This window comes from Diadema antillarum, unplaced genomic scaffold (assembly GCF_040938485.1).
Source record: "Diadema antillarum isolate AM-2024a unplaced genomic scaffold, OU_Dant_1.0 seq00000059_RagTag, whole genome shotgun sequence".
Taxonomy (NCBI): Eukaryota; Metazoa; Echinodermata; class Echinoidea; order Diadematoida; family Diadematidae; genus Diadema; species Diadema antillarum.
Window position 1 is genome coordinate 2,049,240 of NW_027271164.1, and position 22,100 is coordinate 2,071,339.

Below are 22,100 nucleotides of genomic sequence, written 5' to 3' on the forward strand. Positions count from 1 at the left end.
GAAAATAAAATTGCATCGCTAGCACTGAAACTAAACATGAACATTCACGCGTAAGTGTGGTTATTTTCAAGAAAATTTCGTGAAACCATTTAGCGCACAGCTAGCCATGATGGCGCTATATCACTCATATCAACGTCTATGATTGGGTACTCAGCGTGACACCGTCCTGCTGTCGCGCATAGCCGAGCTTGCTATATGATTATAATGACATGTATTGTATTATCATATCTTTATATTCACCTAGCTGGAGGAAGATTCCTGTTAACTTTTCATTTCATTTCTTCTTTATTCATCTCATAAAAAGGAACAACATACATGCTAAAACGATTCAAAAGCACAATTTCTTTTAAAAAATGCACACAATTATCGAAAAAATATCTAGAAGCATAGATATCAATATAAAAAGTAGCTATATCTATAACCATATAAAATCTGAATGCTGTAAGTGTGAAAATTACACGCTCTCGAAGGGCGTTCCTTCAAGAGCACGGAGACACCACGGTCCCTTCAGACACCCACACTCTCTACAACTCACCACCCCACCGGACGCGAGAAGTGTCCTGTGATACCCCGCAAGTTATTTCCGCAAGCACCTGGCTTTCAGAATTTAGAGAATATTGCTATACGACAGTTGCCATCATTGCGTTTTACTAGAATTACATATCATTTTACATGCGGCAAGACAATGAAATACAATTTATTTTTTCTTTTACATACATTATGTGTGTTCCATTTTCAGTAGAAAAATATAGATACAAATTTTAAAGGAAATGAGTGCATTTATAAGATTACAATGAACAATAAACAAAATATACTGTACAAGCTTGCAAATTATTTTGAATACATATGAAAATGCTGAAAAATCGAAAGGAATAGTACAGATAGCAAGATTCCAATGAAACTTTGTAACACAAATTACAAAATACAATACAACAGTTATGACAGTGTGAGTGTACAGTGATATAGCATAGTCAATAGTTTAGTAACGTTTTTGGTAAAAGTTTGGTATTCTTACTATTTTCATCAGGTTATATGAACGATTGGTTCTTTATACAAAAGCATTGAAAAAAGTTATTTCAGTGTTTGGAACTTTAATGTCTGTCTACTTCCGGAGTAACATCTGTCTCACCATAATCAGAACGGTTGGGAGAACTCACTGCAGGTGAACGCAACATAACGAATACCCGAGGCCCAACCTTGACATCTCTAGAAGCTTTACATTTATGCCATTCAAAAATGCGTTTCAGTATATCATGTTTTCAATGCAAACAGAAATAAATGGCCATCTATGATGATCGGAAATCCGGGTTGGTCATCATATCATGTTTTGTTTGTTTGTTTGTTTGTCTTCTTTTTTGATTGGCATCTATCCGGGTTGAGGAGCACGAGGGAATGATCGATTGTTAGAGTGGCGCTTCTTCCTCAGGACCGATGTCATACGTGGGGTTCATCGTCGCACCCGAGTAAAGCTCTCCGCCAAGGTCGGTATCGTGGGTTTGTGATACCAAGGAAGTTGAGGTGATCTTGGAAATGGTGGTAGCATCTTTGATCGATCCATCGTCACAGCAGGTGAGGCCCCAAAGTCTTCGGACACGAGCAACTCGCAAACAGTAAAGAAGGAAAATGAAGAGACCTTGAAGAGAATTCACGATGATGAAGATGACTTCCACTACCTGCCGGGAATAAACGACAAAACACCGCACTCGTCATGAGTTTGAAGAGTTTATATAATGACATTCAATGACACAGATTATGAATCATTTAATTTTGCATTAACTTCATTTCCAACAAAAATGCACCTGCAATAAATCATTTAGTTGATTAGACACAATTACACAAAGTCATTATAATAATATATTATAACATAGGAAAATACTGAATTGCAGTACAATAGATTATGTAACCTTTGATATGACAATACCGAATCAACATTGTTGGAAATGGAGGGGACTGTTGAAGAGCAAGGCGTATTGTTCACTTTTACAATATCATACATGAGCAGGAGAATAACCTGTGTCGCTTATCATTAAAGATAAACGATTTAGTGGCTTCCTGTCGTGTTGATAAAAGTATATATCTAAGACTGAAATATTAAAAAAGTGTAACACTACACGTAGGCTCAGGAATACCAAAAAATAACACATACGCTTGGGAATGAAGAAGTTAAGTCTTTGGAAAAAAAAATTAAGGATGATAAACATGAAAAGATTCAGCGTAGATAACGATCACAGTCAACATTAATTTCAAAACTATACATTTTTTTTTTTTTTAATATTACGGCGACAGACGTCTCTGCCACACTAATGTCCATTCATTCAGCACAGGTGAGCTGCTTACCTCATCGCTGACAGGATCATTACGGCAAATGGAGAGTACAGTTTATCAAGAAATAAGGAACTCGTCATGCTAGGTGCACTCTTCCTGTTGCAGTGTTTGAAAGATCTATGAATGACAGTTTAGCCCTTTCCTGCTAATAGTATTGTACCTGTACTTTGTATGGTACAGAAGCTACAATGGCCTCATTCCACTGTTCTGCAGTGCTACGACCTTTGTATATTGTGCACAATTGAACGTAAAACATACTAACATCTCATCCTCTCTGCCTCTAAAGGAAGAATTTCAATCTAAAAGTGACAAACCTGTCTGAGTCCATCGATGAGAAGAAGGTAGCCAGTTACCCATGTTAGCCCAAGGAGAACGGAAACACAGATGGCGTTTTGCAGCCGAGAGATGGCGTCCTGCCGCTGCTTTCTGTAGCTCACTTTGTTCTCTGCGAACGCCTTGGCGGAGGTGTGGAGTCGCCACATTACCATCAGGAAGATGACGGTGTTGATGGTAAGGATGACGGCCATTGGTATGAGGAGGCCTCCAACTCGGGCCCAGTAACCAAGGAAACAGCTGTGTAGTGTCAAGGAAAACAATCAACACAAAGTAAAACTTAATATCACGTAGCAGAAATATCAATCCCCCAAAAGGAGACTTAGAGCAGTCTGACCACATGATGGTTTACTAGTCTTACTAATATATTCCATGGTCCATGGTCACATAAAATCAAACAAAATCCATACCCATACAAAGATATCTTACCGATCTCATCAAAAATTCTGCTTTAAAATGAAACTTTTATACTCATACAAATTTGATATACGCATATAATTATTTCTGCAGTCATTTAGGGCCTGATATTACAAGACTATTGCAAACTTTGTCTTTTTTATTGTTAACAAAATATATTCAAACTAATAGTAACGAAACATGGAAACGAAACTGAGAATTTCTGAGCTGTTACGCAACTTACACATCACGAGTGGCGTAGTATTCCCGAGCGATGGCCCCAGTGATAATCACTATGACAGCGGGTAACCCTGTAGCAATGGTATAATGGTTGGCACGTGGTTGGAATGAGAGAAAGTTGAACACTCTGATTATTTAAAGAAAAACAATACATTCTATCAGTGAAACGTATTTACGAAATTTGACGATTAAAGTAACACAAAACATGCATATGCATGCTTGTGGTGAAATATACCTTGTACACGTGATATATATTTAGGAAAATACCTGATACGCATGAGTACATACACACGCTCACACACACACACACGCACACACATACAGACACAGGCACACATACAAACAGACACACACAGACACACACAGACACACACACACACACACACACACACACACACACACACACACATAATATCTTTACGCACCCCATGCGACGAAAGCTGCTTTTAACATGAAGCCAGGAATGTATGTTTGGAAGACTCGGACGATGCCGAGATAGATGTTGAAACCTTCCACGCCCATCCACGTGATCGAGGACAAGATGAAGTAGTGAACGATAGCCGCCATCACTGCACACGGACCTATCGTGATCTCAGCTCGACCCGTGGCTGTGTCCAGAGACACCATTACGATGAATGATACGTAGAGACACAACAGCGTAGCGCACAGAGAGATGAGGATTTTCTGTGTCTGGGACTTTCTCAGCTCCCTGAAATGAAAACACACTGGCATTTAGAGATCTCTTCGGTTTTTAAACACTGCAACTTATGTCAACCATAAAGGGGGGCTTTCAAATAAAAAGAAAAGATGATGCCATGGGTTATGCAATGAGTGACGTCCATTGGCGTAAGAGTGCATACATCAACTATTGCAAGGCATACTGAACTCCCTCGCTTCATGACATGAAATAAATATTAGCATAAAACAATAGCAACACAAAACCAAACAGGCATGACAGGTGTAAAACACAAAGGAGTTTCCAAATGAATTTACAATAAACAATCTGTATGTGTACAAGTAGACACGGTTTTTACCAGCGCAACTATTTCGTAGAGACTTAAACGGTTGAAATACTCCAAAGGACGCCAGAGATTGATTTTCGCTCATTACTCGTGCATATCTGTTTTATAACATCTTGAGTCACTTCCGTATGCATAGAGAGCATGCAGATTAAAAAAACAACAACAAAAACTATCAACCTTTATAGACGTCCTGGTAGATGATGTAATAGTTCCATGATGTGAATGCTTTTTTCTCCAAGGTTTTCATGATGAAATCCCGTCTATTAAATTATCGACACCTTATGCTTTGTGTAATGACTATGTAAAACGTGCACCCTGAGAATACAAAATAGAAATGATTGATAAAAATTGATGTAAACATATCGGGTATACAGCGTTAGTTGAGAGATGTAGAAAAGTGTGACTTACTTATTCCACAGGTATGTAAACAGTGTGATGAGAAGAGCTAGCACGGATATTCCACAACCGATGTAGCTGAGGACTCTGTACACTGGGTCCGTGCCACCACTGGTGTCCTACATGAAGAAACACGACATTTCGCTCATTTGTTATTAAAATAGAAGACAACAACAACAACAACAACAACAACAAAACACAAAACACACACACACACACACACACACACACGAATGAACAAGTAACAAAGTAAATGGCAAATGTGGTTTATTGGCTTTTACCATGTTGACTATCTTCTTTAAAGTAACTTTTCTGACTTTCCAGAGTGTATTTATATCATACAATCTCCACTATAGGACCAGTCTCCTTTACAGCCTTACTTGATACAGGTCTGCATAGTTACGATTTAATGGACACAGAATCCTGAGAGTTCAGAATCAAGATGCCAAGTAAAGAGTACACAGTTAGACAATAGAAGGACAAGTGTGATAAAGATATTCTAGAGATATCAAGAGAAAGGAAGAGAACGAAGAGAATTCTTACCATGAGTACGGCAAAGTGTGTCAAGTGATCACATTCACACATGATCGTCTCCGTACCAGAGATTTCGTCCCCCTGTCCAGAGGAACTTTCTGAACTCGATACCAATGAGCATCCCTCTTGCGACCAGTCGTTTAATCCAACATCCCAGAAGGAGCACAGTGGATTCGCGTAGCCGGGCTGTAACAAGGGAGACGGGGAGATGATAACCAAAGTGTCACTAAATTGTTCAGTGAGATCTCGTTCGTATAGGGCATTATGTAACGTCCAATGCGTAGCAGTCAATGTTCGCGGAAAGTTTTTAACAGTCTGTGTCGGTCTTGGAGGCAGCAATACACACTAAGAAATACGGATTCAAATTTGAACCCCAAAATTGTCGCTATACAATCACCCTATAGGGTGCAACTTTGCACCCCAATATTTTGAACCTGCAGGGGTGCGAATATGCACCCTCAGTTTTGTGCTAATCCGTTGTGAATTGAAAATTTGGACCACGAGTACCAAGGTTTACTCGTAAGATCAAACTTACACCCTGGTGGATATGTCTGCATCTTTGTAGGTATGAATATAAATATTAAGAGATTTAATTTTCTACTTGCATAATAAAAGGTTCAAATGTGCACCCCAGGGTGCTGCTATAGAGACAGATAGGGTGCGCATTTGAACCTTTATTTCTCAGTGTGTATCGTGCAGACCTCGATCCGAGGACCACATATTACTATCAAGATAATGTTTCTTTGAAGAAGTAATATTGCACTAGATATCCCCGAGGGAGTATTTTCTCCCAAGGGATCATATTAGAGACACGAGACAGTATTTTCCTTCAGCCCTGCCCGCTTTGGGAAAATATTGTCTCGAGGGGAAAATATAACTCTCATCAAATTATGGAGTGTCATGTAAAAACGATATAGAAAAGGGAATAATTATTTGTTATATTATGTACATGATCAACATGAACACACTTCATTTTATTCTAGCCCCGTCGGTAGTCTGTCAAATTCGGAGTTATATTACCGAACTGACGCCACTGCTCGAAATGTTACGATTCTGATCCTCGCTGCATAAGTCACGTGATTGCACTAGAACCAATCATTGACCAGCATTATGGGAGACCAAGGTTCCCCATAAAGTATATTTACATTATAATATACCGATAAAGTGATCACGATGCTTTAGTGCCGGTACCTGTATATAATGCTAGTCGTAGCAAAAAGACACATCAATATTCATATGGAATATCTAGGGAAATAAAAAAAAACCCACGTTTGTAGCTCAAAAAATCCTGCTATCAGAGTCAAAAGATGGAGGAGAAGAGTACATGTATATTATGTCAACATGGGGCAGACGCAAACTCCTTGAGGGGAAGACAGACATTTTAATTAGGGATGGACGTCAAAGAAGATATGTTTCAAATTCAGTACTCTTTTGAAAGTACAGCATATTCTTTCCATTGACCTGACAATGTCAGGAGGCAATTATTCTAATAATTGCTCTACTTGATTCTGATGTTCAAAGTGCATTTTCGCGGAAAGTGGTTTTTGAATTGAATTGTTTATCACTTTGATAGCCAGTTGAAAGGAGTACACAACGTAGGAACTAAGGAGTAGAATTTAGGTCAATATTGCGAATATACTTACTATGAGCGTAGAAAAGGTAAAATCAATTGGTACGGTGAGATTTGACAGTCTGCCCTCCCCAATGGTCAGGGCCAATACGGGTGAGTTGACCGTGCGATTGAAATCCTCATTTTGCTCATTAATGCTTTGAAGCTCTGTGGATATGAACAGTGCAGGAGTCGAGAACACAACTAGGGTGACCCGGATGTTATCAGGCAAGGCGGCAGATCCCGATCCAGATTCAGTCAGGGAGTTAATGACCTCTTGAGGAATGCCAACTCCAACAATAAGCTCGGCATCGCCATTGTCGTCATTTTCTGCGCTTGAGGATTCCGTGATGAAATTGGCCATTGTCAGATCAGCTTCGGTGGAGCCAGACAGTGAGAGCTGCATGCCGTCTCCAAGTGTGTCAGATGGGATGCTTTGAATCTGTGTGCGGATCACAAGGTTCGAACAGTTAGGATATAGGGTCATGCCAGGGCAAGAGTATAATATGAAATATGGCGAACAAAAATAACTACAGAATCAGGGACGTTGGGAGATCCTCTCTCAACTCCCTGGTCGATCTGGGCAGCAACCCATTCATTCATTCATTCATTTATTTTTCATTTCCAACAGAAACATATAAGTATATTACAAAAACTGAATACAGTGCATAAATTTCATCATAGAAAGTAAAGGATAAATTTACAGAAAACTTGTAGGTATAGGAAAATGTTGGAAATGGGGAGGAATGCTAAAAAGCTGAGCTTGTAGGCTGCATTCCCCCCACACGTAATACAAGAAATTATATGATCGATAGACTGATAAGCATTGAAAATGGATGAAACAAAGAAACTAAGACAAAAAGACCTATAACCTAACTTATCCGAAACAAAAACCCTGAACAAATCCCTACACTAAGTCGCTGTCATGCCGGAAAAGAGAGGAGAGAAACAAAGTAGTGTGTGTGTGTGTGTGTGTGTGTGTGTGTGTGTGTGTATGAGAGAGAGAGGGGGAGGGGGAGAAAGCAGCTTAATGTGTGGAGTGAAGATAAAAGACAAAAAAAAAATAGAAGGACACGAGAGGTAGTGGATGGATGGAGCCGCTTAGCTGTAATTTCAATAGAATATAAGGTTGGATTTTACACTTCTTTGCAACCAATAAAGAATCAACAATTCTTATAACTATTCAAAATATTTTTCTTCAGATTACTCTTAAAAGAACTTAAACCTGGAGATGCCCTCAAACTGTTAGAAAGGTTGTTCCAATATTTAGGTCCAGCAAATGTAAATATAGATTGTGTAAACATTGTTCTAGTTAAAGGCAGATGGAATTCATCTGAGTGACGAGTTGGATATTTATGGAACGAGCGGTTTCTCGCAAACATGCTTGTGAAGACAGGACCATTGGACCTCTTTTGGATGACGCTTCGTGATGCCATGGATGAGATAAAAGGAGCAGTAAAAAAGCCATTAGTTGCCTCTTGTAGAGAGCACAGACAGCGTCGAATATTTACTGGGCTTATTGCTTTCGTCTTCAAATTTGGTAGCAGCGTTTCATTAAAGCATGCATGACATCTGTTTAATGCGAGATATTCCGTTCAAAAACTGCGAAGTGGCAGTGCATGCACCCATATAGATACTCATCTTGTATACCCCTGACACACACACACACAAACACACATACACACACGCGCGCGCGCGCACACACACACACACACACACACGCACACATACACACACACAAACGCACATACACACACACACACACACACTTAACACTAGGCAATTTCTCGTATGTCAAGAATTGCCTCTCAAAAATCTACTTGTTGTCTAGCTATAGGGATGGATTATGGTTGCATGCAGTTGATATCTAAAGATGATGTAGATGTAGAGTTATAGAGTACGAAAACTCATCGTAGCCTCACAGGTATATAAGTTAGACATGTTGCAAGTGATTAACATATCTGAAATCCGTTTCTCCTTCTCGACTCACTCGAGTATGAAGTCTCACCTGCACCGCTACATTTGGCTGCACAATGTTCAGGATTTCGCCCTCGGACAAGGGGACTTCCCGTAGCTGTTTTTGGAACGCCTCGACAACATCACTAATCGCTCCAGTTTCACTCTCTGCTGCCAAAAGTGTGGATGCCGAAACCCCTGCGAGGTTGCTGACTATTCTGGTAGCATGTTCTGTTACCTGAAAGACGTAACGTATCTTTTAATACTACTGCCTCTCATTTGGTATATAGGGTAAACATATTAAGGTGGAAGCTATTTAGACGATATCAATATTGGAAACCTACTTTTGATTTAGAAAAAAAAATAAAAGTGCGTTCCATTCTATGTTGACTGAAAATTATCGCTACACATTTATGTATTTGAGATAACTGCTATGAATGAATGTCACAATTATCAAGACAATTATTTCAAAAATTACAGACTTTTCCCACCTGAGCAGAGAAGAGAAAGTTAGGTTCCTTTACAATTTGTTACCCTTCAAGCGGATAAACATTGCTATCAGATGAAGATATCGAAGTTGCGGGAAAAAAGCAAAACAAAACACGATGCTTTAAGATTTGAAGATTTAACGTTTTTAGATACGGTCCGCACAAAACTTCGAAGTATGAATACGTTTTGAAAGGCAAATCTTTTCGGTCTCATTATGAAGCAGGTTATCTTTTGTGTGTGGAAATCCCCTCTTTTGTGTTAAAGGGACATTCTAGACGATTTTCATTACTTCACATCACGTTTTAGATAAATGGACAGCGCCATGTATGGATTTGTGGAATTCAGTTATGGTCATTGAGCAGAGAAATCAATACTCTGAAAAAAACCCAAACAAATTACACTGAACAAGGATGATTACATAGGAGGTTCACATACTTCAGAAATGTAGCAATGTAATTCCATTCCAATAACAAGTTCATCTGCGTAGAATTTATGCATTCATGCTTTCTTCTTTTGTTCTGCTTTCTTGAGCCCCTACTCATGTATTCTTGTGGTGAAGCTGCCATCATGTCATTATCCTTGTTTGTTGCTTTTTGTTATAAATTTTGAAAATATTCTTATTCCTCATCCAAATCACAATATAGCTTCTGACACTCTGTACCCAGTATAACCAATTTATAGATCTTCAAATGTAGAATCAAAGTCTGAAAATCATCCGGAGGTCTCCTGTTATACATGCTGTATATGTGCATGATCATTACGCATTCTTGACTGCATCTGAATTCATTTTTTTTCCTTTTTGTGATGATGGCTCACTTTGGGTATCTACAGTCTGTATGACTATAATAGCCATTTGATTTATTATTTGAATAAGGTCACACAAAATATTAACACAGTTAACATCGTTTAATATATCCTTACTGCACTGCTTACGTCAAAAACGAAGATTAAAATGAGCTTGTACGTACGGCAGGATCAGTGGTGTTCAGATCGGCAATTCTCGTGAAAAGTTCGGAAACGAGGATGACGTCATCTGCAGTGACACTCTGAATATTGGTTGTAATCTCTGCAACCTGCTCACTTACGTCACCAACTGACTCCTCAGTAATCCGTGTCTGTAAGTTACAGGTTGATAAATATACAGGTCAGGCCTCTCAATCATTGCCAGAAGAAAGAAAAAAAAGGATATTTCATAGGAAAAATGTAGATAACCAGGGAGACACAGGCAAATGGAGGAGGAAAGTCAAAAAGAATCAATTTTCCCTGTATTGTTGTTGTTGTTGTTTTCATTGAATTGAACTGATGCTGTTTATTAACTGAAAAAACAATCCGCCCAGAGGCTAAAATACATTTAGTTTACAAAGGAAACATAAAGAATTACAATACTTCAGTTAATGGACTATTCACAATTTACAAATGTACATGACATTTTACATACATCCGTCTAAAGCAACAGTATATATACATGTGAAAATAACAATCAGTATTTGCATAATACATGTATCTTCTTTTCAAAAACACTGGTTATTACATACGACAACCTAGGCATGCGCACGCAGGAAAATTTTGCACAGAAAAAAAAAGGAGGAAGGAAAACGGAAATATATTTCTGATGTAAGCCTTGAAGGCATGCAAGACATAATACACATTTATGTAGTTGGTGTGTTGTTGTTGTTGTTTTTTACGCATGAGGAGTAAACTGACTTGAGACAACTCCATGAGAAGTTCAGTCACGTTCCTGATTGGTCCACAATTGTCTTCGGGTTGCCATGTGCTCTGGGAAATGAAATCTCCAACGCACCTTGCGATCGCGATTGGTTGATGTGCTAAAAGAAGAATATGAAAGATACACGAAGTAGACGTAGTTATGTAAGGACAACTGTCGCATTTTCAGAGCAGTGGTTAGCAATTGGGAAGTTCGTGAGCTATTGTAATGTCTTTTTTTTTTTGGAATAATGAAATGAACACTGGAATGAAGGGAATTCGTGGAAACAGGAATTCTCAACTTAATTTCTGAGGATACACACAAACACGGAAGCTATAGCGCAGTGACTGGGTAGATGCTAATGTATCCTGACTGTACATGATGTGTGAATGATTTCCTTTCGCCCAGAGAAGCTTATTTCTACTCATCAGTGAATGCTTTTTATCATAGAGTGTAGTATTATTTTAGATAATAATGTGTCATTTCTGATATTTGTGTCTTCCAGTTAAAGAAAGTACATTGGGATATGCATTTACTTGGAAATGGAATAATTGTGTTAAAACCAAAGTTGAAAATGTAATTATTTACTTTGTACACAATATCAAAGAAAAAAAATGACACACATGTAATTGGGACAATGATGTCCCGTAAGGTAAAAAGAAAAAGAAGTATATGATAATCTATGTAAACTTACGACGCGTGGAGTTGAAAGGACAGAGGCCCGTGGAGTTGGCCCAAGTATCGATTTCTCCTACTGGAAATACAACATCTCCGAATCTTGGAGAGGTCCACGTTGTATTCGGACATATAGCTGTATGTAAGCATAGGAATTGTTCGACTTTATTAGTTCCTTGGTGTAAAAGTCAGCTCACATGATATTAGTACAAAGCTTGATTCACTCTGATCAGTGTTGATGCTATAATTATTACTCTCTTCAAAATGCAATTTACACTGTAAATAATATCAAAGCGACATTATCCCCACCTTCATACACTTCACATTCACATGGACATGCATTAACTTGCACGGGTGGTCAAACAAACACACAAATAGGGCTCATAATTGGGTTTGAGACATTCGCGACATTCAGAAGAATGCCGAAATGTTTTTGGGCAACTGTTCTGTCTTTGGGTTTTTGTTTTTGTTTTTTTAGTAAAGATGTATACAAGCAAGACATGTATACGCACCAACCAACGGCAGAACGCTAATACGTATGCACCATGCACAACGCACGTACATGCACACACACGCAAACACACGTGCAATTATACACAAGAATACTCTTTTCTCAATTTTTATACTCCTATATTACATCCTCGTTTCATACTAGCAGTCTTTCTTTCTTTCTTTCTTTCTTTTTTGTGGTCAACCCACACACATATACACAACGAGCCCTATCAGCCCCTCACCCTTGTTCTGAACTCGAATCGTAGAGGCATCTAGATAGCCATTTGACATGTCGGCAAGGCTAGACATTGACTCTTGAATCTGACTCTCTAATGTCACGGCCGATGAGTCTGAATCTCCCTCAATGAAGATGTTCATATCTGCCACGACGCTCCCACTCGTCAGTCTGCTACAAACAACCGTAGGTGGCGTCTCGAAGTAGGTGTTGTTGGCCGACATCAAACCGGTTTCAACCTGTGTATGGGACAAGAACGTCGCATGTAGCTCCCTATCAATCTCCAGTATTGATTCGAAAATCGGGCAAGAACGTCGCATGTATCTCTCTATCAATCACCAGTATTGATTCGAAAATCACTCAAATGATTTGTGATGTAATAAATATTCATTCGTATTCGTAGAAACACGTCATTGTTTCAGTGCTGATGGATATGCAAAGCTGTGGTGTTAACAAGGTTAATATTGTTCTGTCTCCGATTCTGACGTCATACTCACAAAGCTGCTGATGTTATTGGCTGTTTCCCGAAAGCCTGTTGATGACGGGTCCCTCAGGTCTTCGGTAAAGGTGATGTCAAACCGTGCTCCGGTCACCTGGATATTCGCCACGTCTAAAACATAGAATAGAATATTCGATGTCATTGACCAGCTGACAAGAACGCCAGGTAGCTCATACTCTATCTTACGTTGCAAGTATATCGATATGAAAAGGAGAACGTAAGTAAGGAAGTAACGAAAAAGAGACATAAACGAGAGTGAAAAGATTTAAGGTGTATACCAGGGAACAAACAGAGTCAGATAGTTGAAAAAGAGATCAATAGTATTGTTGTTCGATTAGACTTGCGGACGTACTTTCAACGTACACCGAAGCGGTATTTGTCTGCACAGTTTGATCATTCCAGCCGACTCCTAGACAGAAGTAGTATCCAATGTCTCTCGCAGTGACGGATGAGATTATCAACGTGTTCAAATTCTCGGTGTTTTCTATTATGACGTCATTTCTGTACCAGTCATGGCGCCTCGCGTGCTCAAACCGGCAGGTTAATTGGACCGTGGAGTTCATATTCACTGTCTGGCTAAGTGGGTGCTCCGACACTCTAGGGGGAACTGTCGACAATCAGATGGAGAAAGAAGTGGATTAGAACACTTTGTTGAAAGTTTTAGTTTCGTCTTTAACAGATATGTACAGAGTCTATTTAAGGCATCGAATAAACCGGCAGATGGCCATAATGCTGATGTTGAAAGGCGTTCAAGGTCTAATCTATCTATTATTTATTGAATTTATATGAACAGTCTGTGTTTCTTTTTAGGGGAATGTATACTACAAGTTCTGCTTTTTAGCAGTCCCCTCCATTTCCAACAATTTGTTTCGGGGTTTACCATAAAGATAAGGCATTTATGTGTATCTCTGTTAACAATTCACCAGTGTCTTTATTACATGTCATTATGTTCATTATATTGTTGTACTTATTATATTCATTACGTTGTTATATTGATTTCGTGACATCATTTATATACCCAAATAATTCATTGTATACTCACTTTGTTGGAGATGAAATAAAACAACTTGAACTTGAACTTGAGCCCGAAACGCTTACGTGTAAAAGCCTGACATTGGAAACTCACCTGATGTATCGATGATGATGACGTCACATCGCGCACCAGTGTAACCAGCCTCACATTGACAGCGGGATTGCCTTGAAATATCGTTGATACAAGTCCCGCGGACACACGGATTTTGTACTGAGCAAGAGGGCACTAGAAAAAACAGACTTCATAAGGTAATATATACACATACATACGTATATATACATATATATATATATATATATAGAATTATATAAACATGTTGAGAATTCACGTATTGGCTCCACGAAGAAATGAAGAAATAAACTGGTAATGCATTTTTTTTGCCAATAAAGAATGAGTTTATTCGACTCAAATTTTCAGCGGCCTCCGCCTTCTTCAAGAGTCTTGACAATAAACTCATTCTTTATTGGCAAAAAAAAAATGCATTACCAGTTTATTTCTTATATATATATATATATATATATATATATATATATATTTATACACAACGCACTTACAGTTATGATACATGCATAAGTTTACTTATAAATATCTCCCAATGTTCCTTGTTACCTTTTTCGCAGAGTGGTATATCATTCCTCTACATGAAAACTTTTCATCTTATAATATTCTGTAAATAAAGAAGCAATGAATCATTGTTAGTTATACAGCATCGTACATCTGAGTTTATATGTTTGACGAATGATGTCGCCACGATGTGTTGGTATTCCTGTACATCTTAACTTATAACGAAGGAATTTCACCTAAGAAGCTCTATATAATTTAGACATTCATTTGCAGCATATTGTATGGTATAATAGTTTAAACCATATTTTGGTGTCAGTGCAATTTGAGAAAGGCTTACGGAATTGCAAATAAAAGTGAATGTTCTTGCTAATTCTGTCTTTCGTGTGTTTTTGAAAATTCTGAATTTTGTTTGTACTGTCTCTGCTGGAAAGACCACAGTGTCCCACAGTGTGTTCTCAATGTGTTCACATACAGTGTTTCACTATGTGAAAACGCTCGAATTTAACAGTGTGAAGATGACTTCATACGGTTGTGGGGTTTTTCATACAGTGTTCACGTAGTAATGTTTTGTTTCACACTGTGAATTGATAATTCACAATGTGTTCACGAGGTTAAATTGCTCGAAATTAACAGTGTGGAGAGATTTCAGACTGTGTTCACAATGTGTTCACACTGTGATTCACACGAGGTTTCACACTGTGGGATCCTGTGTTCTTCCCAGCAGGGGTGAACAAACATGACCAAGCTGAGACTACCCACTACAACACCACGAAGAGCCCATCTAATAAGAAATTGAAAACATCAGTATTTTATCCGGGGAAAAAATCATAGCTTTTAATGTAATTTCAATCACCCGAAATCTCTCTTATCCACTTCATGTTCAGAATTCCAAGATCCTATTGTGAGCGATCATTATGGATAAACCATATTTTTCGTTAAATGTAGACATCGCTATATGTCCAGAAGATGACTCATGCCTCGTGCAACGTAGACCAGTCACGATTCTTAAAGCAACTCACTCGTAGTTCCATGAATCCCAGGTGTCGAGGATTCAGTTGTTACGCTCATCAGACCAGGACTGGGTGTTACTGTATTAGTGCTTTCTGTTCCTGTTTCCCAAATATCCATAAAAAGGCAAAGCATGCAAAATAGTATTTCGTCATCTCGTCCACATTACAATGACACTACTTACTTTTTCTCTTTTCATATAAAGTGTACAATGTGTGACGCATATTATGTATAAATTATATATATATATATATATATATATATATATATATATACAGTATATAAAATGTCTTTTTTTATTTATCTGTTCACCCACTCTGTAGGCTCAATTAACAAAAGAAAGAAAAAGAAAACCATTGCAAGAAAAATCCTGATGCACATATGGAGTGATATTGCATCTTAAACTTCCTTATGGTAGGAAACCAGTCCGCAAAGAAAAAAAAAAAATAATTCATGTGCGTGTTGTTATGTCCAAAAGCAGTGCTAAACAAGTATGTTTGTCAATGTTTGTTTCTACTGTAATATACCTGTTGTAGTTTGACGTGTAGACATCTCAGTGGTAGTTGCCGTTGTAAACTCCGACGCCGTAGATGTAATTTCTGTTTCTGTATGAAAAGAATTAACAGATTCGACAAGACAGGTTTATGGCATGGGTGAGACTTTCCCATTCAGTGAGCATGGGTTTGTATCGAACAGAGTTCTTCAATTTAGATGATCTATAGAGTTATCATACTGCAGACTTTCTACAGATGATTATACTATATAGTAGTAGACACAAATTGTCATTGTCTCGATTTTTGAAAGTCAAACCTTAACATGGAATAACATTGCACTTTACACGAAATCACGGTATAGGACAACCTGACGATACAGAACGCACATACGTTCGTGATTGATGTCTAATGAAAACTCTATGATTTCATTGTTCGGATTATCTCTATTACATCAAAATTGAGCATGGAGTGATATTTCCTTTTTAGACTGTCTTAAGGATTGACACAATGTCCGTAGAGCGTTTCGTGTTGTCATAGCCTCCAAAAATGCTTTGCGAATATATCATGTTTCTACTGAAATATACCTGTCGTAGTTTGACGTGTAGACATTTCAGTGGTAGTTACAAGATTTGCCGTGGTAAATTCTGACGCCATCGATGTCATTTTTAGTTCTGCGTGCACAAAATCAATGGATTCAATACAAAAGGTGTACAAAATGAGCGAGACTTTCTAAGGCATGTCAAGTAGTATGGGAGAACTGTTTGGTGAGATTTCTTTAATCAAATGATGAAGATATCGCGCATGAACTTTCTCTGAAGACAACAACTATTTACGTTTATGGTAGACACAAATATCTTTTAATCCTTTATCAGTAATTTGGCCAAAAAGCAAAAGCAGAAAATGAACCAAAGGAAGAATAACCTAATGTTTTCCTAAATCATAGTGCTATAGCAACGTTATAACGTTCGTAATTGATGTCCAATGAAAACTACATGATTTCAGTTGTTCAAATTATCTCTATTACATCAAACTTGAGCATGAAGTGACATTTCCTCTTTAGGTTGTCTTAAGGATTGACACCATGTCCGTATATAGAGCCTTACGTGATGTAATGGCCTCCAGAAATGCTTTGCGAATAATCGTGTTTCTAATGAAATGTACCTGTCGTAGTTTGACGTGGAGACATCTCGGTAGTAGTTGCAGGGTTTGCCGTTCTTAAATCCGTTGCTGTCGATGTCATTTTCGGCTCTGTATGCAAAGAATTAATAAATTGAACGCAACAGGTTTATAGAATGAGCGAGACTTTCCAATGTAGTGAGTATGAGAGAAATGTTTGGTGAATATTTCTTCAATCAAATGATAAAGATATCACGCATGAACTTTCTCTGAAGACAACAATTGTTTACATTTATGGCAGACACAAATATCTTTTAATCCTTTGGCAGTCATTGGCCAAAGAGTAAAACCAGAAAATGAACCAAAGGAAGAATCAGGTAATGTGCATAAACGTAGTTTTCATAAAACATAATGATAGCAGCGTTATTCATGTAAATGTGGTGGTTCCATTGCTTCGATTTTACTTAGACATGCATTTTATTGGAACCGATCTGTTGCAATCGTTTATACTTAGTTTTCATATGTTACAATGTACATACTATATGTCAAATGATTTATGAGGATCATGCAGAGGGAAATTACATTCTCATCCAAAACCACATTTTGAAGTATACTCAGATGAGGTTGTGATGTGTTCATTGATGTTAAACACAAATCTTCATGTAACTTTTAGTATCGGATGAAATCGATCGAAAATTGACTCTTCGCATGAATTATATTGTCATAACAGATAACAATAATACTTTGAATGGGGTAAAATTCTGTATCAACAATCTCCTGTCATGGATGTAAAGGGGTATAAAATGTCATATAGATATGTCAGCTCTCAATAAAAAAAGGAAATACGAATACTGTTACAGATTGCAGATAGAAGTGACTTACAAACGAGCAAGCAAACAAACAAAAAAGCTTATGTCACGTACCTTCAATACATGTGAAGCATATTGCTGCAAGTGTGGCGTAACTGACAGATAAGCCTGGTGAATAGATGTAGACTGCGAAGTTGGTTGACGGCACGCTGCTTTCTACAACGTGTCGCCCAGCTCCCCTCAATTGTCCAGAGATGATCACTGAATCGAAAGAAGGCATCTCAAAAACTTCCCACGAGCTTGATGTGACTGTTTCTCCGTTAACTCTCAGTGTGGAAGCACTTCCGGCCGGCATCACCACCGTAGCAAACGCATCATCGTACTCAATGGCATTGAACACTACAGGGCCTTGAGAATATTGGTTTTCTGCTAGGACTAGCGTCATTGATGGGCCACTTTCAAACGACAAAGGACCCTCTAAATGAGATTTCATGAACTGGACAACGAGCACGGGCTTTGTAGCCTCAACTCGAATTGGTTGAGAAGTTTCGATGTCCTCTTCATAGAAGGTATTCTCTTCCAAAGTAAAAGAATCTGTGCCGTTGATTACAATGATCGTGTTGTTGTATGGGGCTATGACCCTGAAGACGAACCCGTTTGGGATATTTGCAAATGGAGCAATAATATAGCGAGACCCAAGTTTATCGATCGGCGGTAGCTGTTCCACAAAGTAATCGTGATTGGCATTAGGGTGTTGGGGACTCACAACGTTACATGTGTTTCCCGAGGAAACGGAAATGGGCTTATTGGCACTTACGCGAGTTCCCGTGAAATCGGACGAGCTCTGGAATTGAATCGATTCGTATTGAGAAAGAGTTAGAGTCAATGGCTGACTTGGTCTGTACGTCACGAAAGGGGTCTCAGACAGATGTTGAAATTCGTGATTAAAATGGATAGTTATGGACGTTGCATCTTCAAGAACTGTCACGGAGAACTGAGATTTATCGAAGTCTTCGTTTGGAGAGGAGCTGGCGATGATGTAATCATATCCCACGGAATTTTCAGGTAGCACCAGGAATGCATCTGCCGAGGCCGCTAAAAGTTCGTGAATTCCCTCGGCATGTAGAGATATATTGTCATCTGCCTCTACAACAATCGTCGACAAATGACTTTTGCCTGCAGTTCCCCCCGCGCAAAGACTCTGCGGTAGGGTATAGTTACCTCCATCGACTCCATCAACTATCAGTGTGAGTTGGTGGGAGTCTAGTGGGGCATTGATTGTGACGCTGACACTTTCTCCAGAAGCGCTAGCCATGAAGAGTCGACATATAGAGTTACTGTAATACTGCTGAGGGAAGGTGAACACAAATCGCTGGCCTACGGATTCACTCGGGCTACCTGGAAACAGGAGTCATGTGAACGAGTTAATTGAAATCTGAATACATGTATCATCAAATAAATGTATCATAAACTCAGTCTACAGGGTTCACCACATTTCTGACGCAACGAGCCAGTTGTAATCTATTTCCGTCCATCTAATTCATTACCATCTTATGGTCAGACGTTAAGGTACCATTTTACAACCATGCTCTCCGCATTAAAACAAAAAGACAACACAAATTGATATTGTATGATGATTTCCAAGTGCATTTCTAAGTTTCTTAATCCAGCAAGAGTGTTACACTATCATCTAAAATATAAAACTTTTTAATAGAAACTCTTGACGAATTATGATACAACGACAGACAGCTGACAGAGGGTATAGTAATATCCTTCTGCATTTATTTTAATACCAAAACTATTTTGACATGAAATATTATTGTGTAAATATGTCTGTTTTGAAGTATCTGTTACAGTGTGTCAGATAATAATGCAATAGGCCTATAACAATGGTGATAGCATATCAGAATGATAATTACGACTAAAGTCATGAATCACTTTATAGCGAATATCTGTCAATGAAGACACAAGTGGAGCACAAAAATACAATTATCAACACACAAAGAAATCAGAATGAAATGAAGTCAATAACCCCCTTGACTATTGCCAGTGACTCTCATTTGATACGAGTTTAAAGGGGATGGCTAGTACTGTAACTGATCAGTGGAATGCTGGGGGATGATTGTTGCAATCCTTGTGGGATTCATTTAAGAGTACATTATATATCTATTGTTATGTGAAAATTATTTGCTTCAGAATGGTCTCATATTCAAATAATGTGCAATTTAATGTTTAATGTTTAATTTAATCACACAACAATAGATATATAATGTACTCTTAAATGAATCCCACAAGGATTGAAACAATCATACCCCAGCATTCCCACTGATTCCCACTGACCAGTTACTAGCCATCCCCTTTATATAAGATTCTAGCAGACAGAATGGTTCAAAATGAGGTACATTGATAACTTTCAGGAGCTGCCGATACATCCTGGAAGTTACAGGACTTCTTACCTCCATCTGTACACTGTGACGGGCGAAACGTGCACAAAACCAGAGCGACCAGTACAGAGTACCAGGATTTCGACTCCATGGCAAGCATGTAGAGCGACTTGTGTGTTATTTCGTCAAAATCTACACGTTGTGTGCATAGAAACGCATCGGCAGTTAAAAAAACAACAACACTTGTATTGTAACAAACTTTGATAATTTTTGCTTATATACGTGGTGTCGCCACAATTTGATGTCGTAAGCTTGTACCTCTATGCTCAAAATCTGCTTGGCTTACCAAGCCTACAAATTGTGTATTGACCTTATGAAAAGAGCTGACTTTCATGGTTAGCTGGATCATTATAGTGTGAGCAATACACAGTCATGATGATCATTTTTAGAATTTGCAGTTGTTTTCTTCAATCAAAAATGAATCAAACTAGAATATGGCTTCCCCGAAGCGTATTGTCAATGCAAATAAAACTTCCGAACCTCATTTGTGCAGTAACATTGTTTGTCTTCACATAGTGTTTGGAACATTCTCATACTGCACGTAAAATGTTCATTATATTTCATAAAAAGATAACTTTAATTCAAAATGTGCTGGAACAATCTGAACTTACGGTGGATGATAATACGTGAGAGATTCAATGATAAATCAATACTCAATATATGCAACTTACCCTGATGCCGTCTACTCGCAGTGGTAAGCCTTTTTCTGGTTCATATCCTTGTTCTCATACAACAGTATGAAGGGAGCTCTACCTTCAAGCTTGATTCCCTTTCCACGACGACTATTTGGAATGGAGAGAGAGAGAGAGGAAAGAGAGAGGAAATAAACTAGTATGCGTATGCCACAATGATTGGGACCCCCTCATACGTGATTCCTGTTCACTGTTGCATGCGACATAGCCCTAACACATTTTTTTTTTTAAATTGGCAGCGCGACTGATTGAAATAAATCTTAATGCCACAAATAATAGCTATTTTCCGTACAGAAAAGATTGAGGGAGGTACCTTTACCAGGAACCACACACTATAATATGTGGTCAAGAAGGGGCAACCAATTCCAGTCACTTATAGAGCTTAGCTCTTCTTTACAAAAATACTGCAGGAGTTTGCCTTTATAACGACAATGTCATGGCACAAGTCATGTTTTTGGCGTGAGTTTGCTTGACGTCACCAATTCATACCTCTTTATAATGAGCTCTCTTTGTATAACTCAGCTCTCATTCAAACGTGCTTCGCTTGAACTCGCTTGATTTGTTGGATTGCGGAAATAGAAGTATGGAATTATTGTCTGGCAAGCCAGTAAATAGATCCAAATTTAGTTGAATGATACTTGCAAGGACTACGAGACAGTGATCTTATTGTTGCCCTGTCTGATGTATGATGGAACTTTTAGTAGAACCAAGAACGTGCATGTCGTTCATGGGAGTGTTCCGAAAAGTTCACCTTATAAGGCACCATGCGGTGACTGCAGACAGATTAGTATACATAGGGAACATGACGTTATTGAATAATCTACCATGACCGTAAAGTAACTTTTATCAACCATTCTTAATTGAATTGCTTAAATTAGACGAAATAGGGAGAAATATTCACCTCGTCTAATGTGAAAGTATCAGTTTTTCTGCTACCTCACCCACGTATTCCTCATGTTCCTAATGGCAGTGATCACCGCATTCAAATCAAATTTGGTAGAACTGGGAAGACTAACCAGGGCGACAGCACATGC

General features: G+C 38.5%; 1 protein-coding gene across 1 annotated transcript; it reads right to left on the reverse strand.

The window, feature by feature from the left end:
- Positions 1-1,403: 1,403 nt before the first annotated feature.
- LOC139725771 (uncharacterized) lies at positions 1,404-20,474 on the reverse strand. The gene is made up of 16 exons (XM_071636852.1): positions 20,387-20,474; positions 18,045-19,328; positions 13,259-13,513; positions 12,905-13,017; positions 12,415-12,646; positions 11,700-11,816; positions 11,005-11,126; positions 10,269-10,415; positions 8,864-9,049; positions 6,890-7,297; positions 5,256-5,432; positions 4,725-4,831; positions 3,720-4,003; positions 3,299-3,365; positions 2,640-2,898; positions 1,404-1,673 (listed from the first exon to the last, which is right to left on the reverse strand). Exons 1-16 carry the CDS (start codon positions 20,472-20,474, stop codon positions 1,404-1,406), a joined length of 4,116 nt encoding a protein of 1,371 aa, XP_071492953.1.
- Between the last annotated feature and the right edge of the window lie 1,626 nt (positions 20,475-22,100).

Excerpts from the sequence above, each read along its gene's own strand:
- LOC139725771 (XM_071636852.1), bottom strand. The coding sequence starts at position 20,474 with ATGCTTGCCATGGAGTCGAAATCCTGGTACTCTGTACTGGTCGCTCTG. Across the intron at positions 13,018-13,258 it reads CGCTTCGGTGTACGTTGAAA|ACGTGGCGAATATCCAGGTG; the intron begins GTACGTCCGCAA and ends TCTATGTTTTAG. Across the intron at positions 3,366-3,719 it reads AGCAGCTTTCGTCGCATGGG|GGTTACCCGCTGTCATAGTG; the intron begins GTGCGTAAAGAT and ends CCATTGCTACAG.